An 11,165-nucleotide genomic window follows, 5' to 3' on the forward strand; every position below is an offset into this window, starting at 1 on the left:
AAAAAAAAAAAAAAAAAAAAAAAGAATCCCACCCCCCACTGTTTATAAAAATGAGATCACAGTGCCTTACAGCCTGTCTTTTCACTTAAAAGTGTGATTTGGGGCTGATATGGTGGCACATGCCTGTAATCCCAGCAATTGAGAAGGGTAAGGCAGGAGGATTGCAGTTTGAGGCCAACTTCAGCAACTTAGCAAGATGCTCAGAAACTTAGCGAGATCCTATCTCAAAATAAAAGAATTAAAAAGGGCTGGAGATGCAGCTTAGTAGTAAAGCAACCCTGGGTTCAATCCCCAGCACATCTCCTCCTCCACAACCCAAAAAAAGTAAAGTATGATTTGGGGATATTTCCAGTTCTGTCCATATATATCTCCAACACTTCTTTTGAATGGCTATATAGTTTGGCTCCACTTGTAGGAATATCCCATGATTATTTTCTTTTCTTTTTTTTTTTTAAAGAGTGAGTGAGAGAGAGAGAGAGAGAAATTTTTTAATGTTTATTTTTTAGTTTTTTCGGCGGACACAACATCTTTGCTTTTGTATGTGGTGCTGAGGATCGAACCTGGGCCGCACGCATGCCAGGCAAGCGCGCTACCGCTTGAGCCACATCCCCAGCCCCCCATGATTATTTTCATCTGGTTTTGTATTGGTCATTTCTAAACTTTCCTGGTACAACCAGTGTTGCTGAAGGTTATCCTTGAGCATCTGTATCTTAGTCTGCCCCTGTAAGGATGTCTGCAAATGAACTCCTAGAAGTAGATATTGCAAGATTGAAGAAAGTATGTGTTTTCCATTCTGATGGCAACTGCTAGACTTCTAGGTTGCCGCTTTGCCCTAGTACCATGGGGGACACATTGTGTATGCAACAACATGGCTCTACTGGTTACCCTCCAAAGAGGTAGTGCCTATTTATATTTCCACCAATGATGAGTGAGTATTTATTTTCTTATACAGATATTAATTGGGTCTTACCCATTCAATAAAAAAAGATTCTGTGCCAAATTTCTGAGTTAAAAAAAAAAAAAACATTGCTGCACTTCTTTAAACAATAATGAAATTAAACATTTTCTCATATTTATTGGCTATTTGTATTTCATCTGTGAATTGTTTGTTTATATTATTTGCTAAATATTTGCAGTTCCCAAAGTGTATGCCAAGGCATGGGATATTTTAAATTTTGGGGAGAAGCCCAGTGACACTTGCCATCTGTCAGATGATATGTGAACTACTGACTTGAAGTAATTTAGAGTTAACAACATTGGCTTATACTACATTCCTTTTGATATAGTAAAACTGAGTATTTGATAGTTACTGTGATAAAAAGCAAGTGCCATGAGAAATCAACATGGAACAGGAATTAAAGTGTACAATCTAGTGATTCTAATAAGTTATGAAGTATCCAATAGGCACACAAGTCCCATGAGTTAAGTATTGTGGTTATTTAAGAATGAAATAATACACATAAGTTCTTTTAACTTTTATGTGTCATTTTTTAAAACAACCATTACTTTGTAAGGGCATAAATACTTATTGGGTTGTTTGGATATACCTACTTAATGAAACTATTAGGTATTTCCTTTGGTCAAGGGAGCACCATGAAAATATTATTGAGGTACTGAACGTGCTATGAACTGAAAAACTCTTGGAATCCCTGCCATATTTAACTTTATTTTTGTTATTGATAAGGAATTAGCAAATATTTTCCCCAGTTTTACCTTCACTATTGAATATTCACAGTAGTTTTTGGTATGCAGAAGTTCTCAGTGCTTTTTTCACATCCATACATCCTTTGAATCCATCATGGCTTCTTCTTTGGTGTGTCTGTGTGGAGGGCTGCAGATTGAACCTAGTGCCACTCTACCTCTGAGCCACTCCCCAGCCCTTTTTATTTTGTATTTTAAGATAAGGTCTTCTAAATTGCTGACAATGCCCTTGAACTTGTGATCCTCCTGCCTCAGCCTCCCCAGTAGCTGGAATTACAGAGGTGTGTCACCACACCCAGCTTCTTCATAAAAACCCTTTTTACCTGAAGATTATAAAACATTTTTTCTCTAGCATTTTTGTAGTTTCTTTTTTACATTGGACTCTTTTATTCTATCTGGAATTTATCTCAGTACAAGGCTTTAGGTAATTTTCCAATTATATTATTTCTCAAAGGACTGGTTGGTTGTTTTAATATTTTTTTCTTGAATAAATCAGTCTTTTCTCTACAGCTTGAATGTCATTTTTATCATGTATTCTATTTCTATATGCAGAATTTCCAGCAAGTTTATCTCTGGACCTTGTATTTTCTATCTTATAGCACTTATATTTTTTCCACTTAAACTTCAGTTATTTATGCACATTTCTTATTTCCTTCACAAGATCATAGCTCTTTATTAATTTCATCTTTGTATCTTATATACATTTTACTGTTTTTTCTTTTCTTCCCTCTCTAAATATTTTAAACTTCATATTGTAGAAAACTTTAAGTGTATACAAGTATATTAATCCCTATGTATCCATCTCTCAGCTTCAACAGTGACCAATTATTGACTAATTTTCTTTCATTTATTCTTCTATCCACTTACCCCCTCCTGCATTGCTGTGTTGTTTGTTTTTTGGGGGGAGCGGGTACTGGGGATTGAACCCGGGGAACTTGACCACTGAACCATATCCCCAGCCCTTTTTTGTATTTTATTTAGGGACAGGGTCTCACTGAGCTGCTTAGTGCCTCATTATTGCTGAGGCTGGCTTTGAACTTGAAATCCTCCTGCCTCAGCTTCCCAAGCTACTAGGATTATAGACGTGAGCCATGGCACCCAGCTCTGTGTTGTGTTTTGACTGAATGAATTGTCTGTTATTTTTCATTAATAAGTTTTGCTACATCAAAGAGTTCCTTACAGATCTCAGTACTATCTTTAAGGAAACTCAATAGTTGAAGATCCAGATAGACAGAAAAGATAAATTAGCCAGTATAGAAAAGGGTTCTCCTAAGGAATCTAAACAGAGCCTTATTTTGCAAATAAATATAACTTAATTTTTTATACATAGTTTCTGATAAGTGAAATTAGAAATTCTTTAGTTAGAATCAATTTTATGTCAGTGTAGGGGCCTTTGACACTACTGCTGGGTGACAAGACTCCTAATTGTATTGAGAAATTGAAACATCAGGCCAGAGATGATCCAAGATAAATATATACTCACTCTAAAGCTGTTAGGTTGTCAGGAATGGGGAATCATCTCCTGTGGCCACAGAACTGGTTTATGCAATAGAGAATGTAGGAAGTGAAACCAGAAAGGTTAGTTGAATCTTCAATTCCCAGTAAGTTCTTGAGAAGATTGAAAGTCATTGACAGATTTTGAACTTGGGAGCGATACCTCTGAGCTTGGCTTTAGAACTTCTGACAGCTGTGTGTAAAATCAGTGTGGGAGAGGGTGAGACCTGCCAGATTAGGTTGTTCTCATCATCTATGTGCAAGGTCTTTTGGATTCTGAACAGGACTGTGGGAATGTTCTGGAAAGGAGGGGTAGATTTGAGACACAAAGTGAATTGCTCAGTTCTCATAGAGTTGGTATTTTTGTACATTTTAGTCCTTAAAGATATTTATGGCCTATTTCCTACAATTCTCTTGCCCCAGCCAGAGTCAGGTAGGAAGCAATTACACTTTGTAATTAGTGTCCTCTTCCTGGTAGCATCAACATAATATAGTGAAGTCACCTTTTTGGAACTTACCAAGACCTTCCTAAGGATGTGGTCTCATCTGGTAGACAGGGAGCAACCACTTGAAATGCTTCCTGGCCTGCCCTCTGGTGAAGAGTTCAGTTGGTGGGTGAGTGTGGGTGGCACATGCCCACTAAGTCCTTCTTCTAGGGAATAACTGGACCAAGGGGCTCCAGTTTCTTAAGGTTCTGTCTGTAGCCCACACCGACCCTCAAGACTGGTAATAGTTGGTCTGTCAATAAAAAATAGGACATGAGCTCTCTGTTCTTGTGACATAGGCAGGTACATATGCCCTGCAAGCACTGCCCTGAATTTGGAAGTCTGTAGCAGAGGGGTGCTCCTGAGAGAACACAGTTGGGCCAGGATTTGATTGATTTGCCTAAAGCAGAAAACAAATCCTAACCCACCTTGTTATGATTAGAAATGACATATAGGTTAGACAACTTTTCTCTCTCTTGCTTTCCCATCTCCTCCACACACACTTGCAAGCACAGATCTGCCTTTTAAATGACTTTTGCTGTATCTGTTTCCCAGCAGTTATGTGATTAGGCATGTTTCTGTGAATTAGAAAGTTTAGATCCCTCCTTCAACCTCCCCCCACCCCCAGCTTGCAGTCTGAGTTACAGTCATAAAATACTTCTGCCTGCCTGCCTTTAGTTCTGTTTGTATGAATTAAGTCGACAGGATAAATATTCACATTCCCAACTACAGGCTGAAACAATGTTTGCCTGTTCTGCCCAGTGAGTCGAGAAAAAAAGGGGGCCTGACATCACCCTATACTGTACATTCCCGGCATAGATCATTTATTTAAGTCCCTGAAAAAATACAGATGTTTTACCAGCCGAAATAAAACCCTGTGTAAACACTGAGCTTGGAAAAATGCAGCACTGACTTAGCTGGGGGGTTAGAGCAAAGCAGAGAGAAGAGGCAGAATGGCAGAGACAGGACTTTTATACTTGGCTGAATGTGATAGGGTCAGAAGTATGCACTCACATCTGCATGCTGCAAAAGGAAAAGATCGAATTTGCTTTAAGAAAATACAGTTTCAAAAGTGGAGGGACTGGTTGATCTTGAAGAGTTTGGGATTGCTAATGGTTGCAGTTCATTCACTCCATAGAGATCTAGCCTTTGAAACGAGAATCTCTTTTCTTACTGGCATTGGCCTTTTTCATGGCCTGTCTCACTGTCCTGTTATTGCTGGATCCTACTGGTTTCTGGAGCTCAGCTGCTGTTGATTTTATAAGGGGGAAAATTGCCTGGAAGCCATGCTTGGTGAAGAGGAAAACCCATCTCAGCGTTGCATTCCCAAATAGCCATATATCATCTTGATCTTGTCTAACACAAGTCACTATTTTAGTCCAGCAGCATAAACCAGACATATTTTACTGGTGCAGTGTGAGTTTTTTCAGGGAACTGCCTCATGATTCCTTTTAAGCCTGTGGCATTTATTCAGAGAGCCTTATATTTTGCTCTGTGGAGTTGCTTTTAAGATTTTGTACTGCCCAAGTGGACCCTGAGCTTTGCACAGATGCCTGGGGCTCCCCTGGCTCTCTCTGTTTAGAGTTGGGGTGGGGTTGGGGACAGAGGGTAACCACTTCCAGGTCTCCACATGGAGTTTCATTGAGCCTTGTGTCTTAGGGGCAAGAAATCCAGCACATTCTCTGGCCCCCTTCTCCATTTCCGGCTTCTTCAGTGACCACCCCTCTCCAAGGCAGGGCTGACTGTCCCACGCCTGTGATAGTCATGGGCAGTGCTGTTGGTCTTCTGTACTTTTGGTCTCTTTGTGACTGGGCATAAGGCAACAAAGCTTTTCTTTGTTTTCTTTTGCTGACAACTCTAAGTCTACCCCTCACCCTTCTCCGAGGGGCATGCTGTAGCTAGGGGTAATAACTATCTGTTCTCTGTTTGTTCTGATGTGATTATTAATTGAGCTTCCTTTCCTCACAGAAGAATTCCTGGTTTTGCCCTAATTAGAGCAGCCATAACCTTGATGTTCCCAGCCAGACTCGTTAAGTCCCCTCCCTCATTCTCAGACCTGTTGTGTATTCTCTTGTGAACCTGGTCCTGAAAGATGCCCCTGGTTCACCAGCTGCCCCTCAGCTCCGTGTCTACAGCAGTTGTCAAGCCCTACCTTGCAGCCCCCAGAAGAATGGATCCTTTCCTCTGAATCCACTGCTGCTGGAGTTGAGATGGGGTGGGTGAGATGGGAAAGTTGCAAAATGAGAGCCCTGCTCAGGCCAGGTAGCTAAGTGAGCCAAGACAGGCAGTGAGGATAAACTCATGGCCCTCTCTGTCCACACTTTGCTCAGCTACAGCCAGGTGACTGTCAGCCAGCAAGAAGGTGGGCCAGCTATAGCTAGATCTTTTGACTTTCCAAAAGAACTGGGGAATCAGAATGATTTCGATGTGATCTCCCAATTCATAAATGTTGGTTTAAAAATACTGTAGGGGCCAAGTAAAGCCTCAGCCCACAGACTGTTGGCCTTGAGCCCTGGTTTCAATGCGCCCGTCTCTTGTCTAGACTCTTGCTGTGGTCCTGGCCCTCCACACCTTACCCGCCCCCCACACACACACCCACTGACTTTTCCTCTCCAGGTCACAGCTCCCCCACTGAAGTGCTCTCTGAAGAGGCCTCTGCTGTCCACAGGGCAATGCTCATCCCAGCAGGTTACCTTTAAGTACTTTCTCAGTCTGACCCCACCACCCTCTGCACACCCTGGCTGTGCTCTTGTCATACAGGATGCTTGCTGTCCCCTAAGCTGTATCAACATGTATGTTTTTTAATGATTAGACTATTTTCAAGAATAATTTTAGATTTATCAAAAAATCAAATTGATAGTATTGGAAGTTCCCATATATTACTCTCCTCCCTGGACACCCCAGTTTTCTCCTATTATTAATATCTTCATTAGAGTAGTACATCCGTTACAGCTAATGAACCAATATTGATAATCATTATTAACCAAAGTCCATAGTTTATGTTAAGATTCACTCTTTCTGTTGGCAATGCTGATATTTTGATACCATTTAAAATCTTTTTTTGTCACAGTGGCATGCACCTGTAATCCCAGGGGTTCAGGAGGCTGAGGTAGGAGGGATCACAAGTTTAAAGCCAGCCTTAGCAAGTTTGGTGAGGCCCTAAGCAATTTAGCAAGACTGTGTCTCAAAATAAAAAATAAAAAGGGCTGGGAATGTAGCTTAGTGCATGAGCACTTCTGGGTTTATTCCCTGGTACCAAAAATAAATAAATAAATAAAAAGATATAAAATAAAAGAGAAAGTGATGGTCATGCAGCTGTGCAAACCAGCAACTTAGAAGGCTGAGACAGGAGGAGCAAAAGTTGGAGGCTAGCCTGGGCAACTTAGTGAGACCCTGTTTCAAAGTAAAAATTAGAAGGTCTGAGGATATAGTTCAGTGGTAGAGCACCCCTTAAGTTCAGTCCCCAGTGTCACCAAACAACAACAACAAACCCCACCAAACTTCTCAGAGTTCTCATGTGTGTTCAGTTAATCACCCTCCACCTTGGGTCTAGCAGCTTTGGATTTTCTGTGCTTGGTTCAGGACAGTGTGGGATACAGGCTGTTTGCAAATTATCCCAGGCCTGGGCCCAACCATGCTCTTAGCCCAGAAGTTCTTCTGGATCAGAACTGTAGGCAAGAGGGAAAGGGAGAAGGAGTAGCCTTGCCTCTGGCAGCCTTAAGAGCTGGTGGACAAATGACCTTTCAGGTTGGAGCTGCCTAGTATGCCTGGATCTCATTGTAGATCCCAGTTCCAGAGGCCTGGCCGTATGCCTGGACCTCACACCAAAAGATGGCCTCTTTTTCCTTGAACCCAACACTAAATGTCATGTGAGGGTAGTTGTGTGTTCAAATATTTTCATTAATTTTCTTAAAGAAAAAAATATTATCTAAAAATTACTAACTTACTTAATACATTTGCTTTAAAAACTTTTCTTCCCTCTCCCCTTCCTGTTTTTCTTCTCCCTGTCCTTTCTACTCCATTTCCTCTGTGACTGCTCCGATTCTGTGCTTCATTTATATTACTCTGTCACTCTGCTTGCTTCTTTCTGCCAGTTCTTCTAAGTGTACCTCTCTCTCCATTTGACCCATGGAAACAGATCACTCTCCCTTCCTGATGAATAACCAGGATCACAATTGTTGTCTGGTTTGTGCCCAGGGTAACAGAACTGATGGGCCTGTAGGCTGATTTTCCTAAACCAGAGCTACCAAGCGTTTCAAAAACAGTCTTGTTTTTGCCAAGCAAGGTGAGCAAATATAGGACTAAGTTTAAACATCCATCAGGAATTATTTTTGAAGTGATTGCTTCTAAATGAGAAGCATTTGAAAATCTCACAGCTTTCTTTACAAGTAAATTCCAAAGTCATGTATTTTGCTGGTGTCTGCTGATTAATTACAATCCTGTGACACCATGAAAAGCCCTGGTGGTTGGTTTTGTGCAGCTGTGGAGAAAAGAAAGCAAGGCCCAGTGACTGTGCCAGCTCTTTCAGGACAGTGGGGATTGAGGCTGAGGGAGGTATTTTTCCCTCTGGCAGTTACCACATAAGAACAGAAGCCCCAGCCAGACCCACTTCTGCAGACTCCAGGCCGGGTGGTTTGGGTCCCTGCGGGGGTGTGGTGAGGGAGCGACATCTGATCTGTTGCTTCTGAAATAACAGATCCTTTATTAGAGAAGGCATTTCCAGTCTCCACACTGGGACTGTGTGCATTCTTCTATACAGTTACTTCTGTTTCAGAAAAAAAAAAATAGTAGTAACATATAGCAGAATAATCAAAACTTACTTTGATTCTCCAAACAGAATGTGCTCAGCATGTATTTCTTGGTAGTGACTGCAGATGTCTGACCCCAGAAAACCTGGCAGGTCGCCCAGCGAGGTTCTGACAGCTCTGGGGGGTTTTATTTGTTTGTTGTGGTTTTTTTTCTTTTGGGGGGNTTGCCTTTGCAAATATTGAATAATGATGTTTGGAACGATATATATATATATACATACATACACACACACACACACACACACACACACATACATATATATATACACACACATATATGTATATGTATGTGTGTGTGTGTGTGTGTGTGTGTATGTATGTATATATATATATATCGTTCCAAACATCATTATTCAATATTTGCAAAGGCAAGCATTGGTGTGCCTGCTCCTTTAGTCAAAACTATTCTGATGAACCCACACTGTTAAACCAGTTTGGACACTCAAAATTATTTTTCCTATAGGAAGACTGACTTGAAAATGCACATTTTATTTTCATGTAAAACTACTGACATATTTGTGTTTCTTTGCTGAAATAAATGGATAGATTGTTTCTAATAATAAGTTTTTGTGTGGTCATAGAATAGTCCCCAATTTTTGGAATTATGTGAGGGACACAGCACAACTATGGGTCAAGGCCGCAGGTTTGACACCACTGCTCCCTCCTCCAAAATCCACATGCTTTTCTGCGGAGAGCAGTACCACATTCTGCAGGTGTCTGTTTTCTCCAAGGGGAGTATTTGGAGGAAACCTAAAGGGAGGAACTGAGCATTTAGGAAAGATACATTTTCACAGCAGGATGTTGCTTTTTCTCTCTCTTGGCTTAGGTTTTTCATTTGTTAAAAGCCTACACGGACTCCAAACACAGAACGAATTCAGACTTTCTTCGGGAGCTGACTGACATCACTGTTTGTACCAAAGCCAAACTCTGGCTGGCCAAGAGGTATGTTAAAACCCCACGTTAGCAAGGAGTTATTGGAGTTAGCAGCACATTCAAAAGTTGCCATTATCTACTTGTGGAGAGTTTTAAAAGTCATTGGCATGAGTTTTCTAAACTTACTGGAGTATGTATCCTTGTAGAACTTTGGGTTGTAGTAAAGAAAGAAGAAAAATATTTTCCTGACGATTTTTCTAAAATTGCTGAGTTACTAGCTGAGTTACTGGGGGGGGGGGGGGGNATGAAAAGCCCTGGTGGTTGGTTTTGTGCAGCTGTGGAGAAAAGAAAGCAAGGCCCAGTGACTGTGCAGCTCTTTCAGGACAGTGGGGATTGAGGCTGAGGGAGGTATTTTTCCCTCTGGCAGTTACCACATAAGAACAGAAGCCCCAGCCAGACCCACTTCTGCAGACTCCAGGCCGGGTGGTTTGGGTCCCTGCGGGGGTGTGGTGAGGGAGCGACATCTGATCTGTTGCTTCTGAAATAACAGATCCTTTATTAGAGAAGGCATTTCCAGTCTCCACACTGGGACTGTGTGCAATTCTTCTATACAGTTACTTCTGTTTCAGCAAAAAAAAAAAATAGTAGTAACAATATAGCAGAATAATCAAAACTTCTTTGATTCTCCAAACAGAATGTGCTCAGCATGTATTTCTTGGTAGTGACTGCAGATGTCTGACCCCAGAAAACCTGGCAGGTCGCCCAGCGAGGTTCTGACATCGGCTTGGGGTTTTATGTTGTTGTTTTGTTGTGGTTTTTTCTTTGGGGGGGGGACTGGGAATTGAACCCGGGAGCGTTCTACCTTTGAGTTATATCCCTAGACCCTTTTATTTTATTTTGAGATAGGGTCTCCTTAAATTGCCCTGTCTGGCTTTGAACTTATGATTCTCCTATTTCATCCTTCCTAGTTCCTGGGGTTACAGGGGTGTACTGCTATTTCTGACCTGATCTATTTTATCTTGGCCTCCCACATTTCTTGTTACTCCTTTCCATATTGAACTCTCAATTATTTTACTACCGTCAGCCCAGCCTCTTGTTGGCAGGTGGGAAAGAAGAAAAAGTTGATTCTGTTTACTTAGAAAAAATCACCTGCAGCTCCAGCAAAGGATCTGAATAGGGAAAGAAAACAAATACCATTAAAATAGGCTTCAAAGTTCTTGGTGCCTTTATCTCTTCTTGCTTTCCTCCACCCACCTCTTCCCCCTGGATTTAGATAAAGGAGCTGAGACCAAGGATTTCTCTGACTTGTATCTTTCTCCTTGGCACTAGCTAAGGTCAAAGACTCTTGCCCACCCCCTTATTCTCTTTCATTGCAGATTTGTACTCCTCTCAGAGGCTTCGTGGATGTCATTGCTAAGTGTGAATTGAGCACACACACTTGCACTTGGCCTTTGTCACTTATCTGTTGTCACTTATCTGTTGGAACTATGGCCATCATTCTAAATATAGGCACCAGAGAGACAACAGGACCTGCTTTGCTCTGTTTAATTCTAGTGTATAATGTCATGTAAGGCTGGGGGGTACACATCTGCATTGTTGTCCTCACTTCTGATCTCTAAGGGTAGATCTGCTTTAAAAAAATAAAAAAAAAAAAAAAAATATATATATATATATATATATAAATGTGTGAAAGTAAAAATAGGTAAATAGTAAAAGGAAAAAAAAATTTTGAGACAGGGTCTCAGTAAGTTACTGGGCTGGTCTCGAACTTGCAATCCTCCTGCCTCAGCCTCCCAAATCACTT

At 41.2% G+C, this 11,165-nt stretch overlaps 1 protein-coding gene across 1 annotated transcript in view; it reads left to right on the top strand.

Moving 5' to 3' along the window:
* Thada (THADA armadillo repeat containing) overlaps positions 1-11,165 on the top strand; it is a 336,577-nt gene that overhangs the window by 222,793 nt on the left and 102,619 nt on the right. The window contains 1 exon segment of the mRNA XM_015479728.2: positions 9,315-9,430. Coding sequence (XP_015335214.2) covers positions 9,315-9,430 — 116 coding nt within the window.

Source organism: Marmota marmota, unplaced genomic scaffold, assembly GCF_001458135.2.
Source record: "Marmota marmota marmota unplaced genomic scaffold, marMar, whole genome shotgun sequence".
Lineage (NCBI taxonomy): Eukaryota > Metazoa > Chordata > Mammalia > Rodentia > Sciuridae > Marmota > Marmota marmota.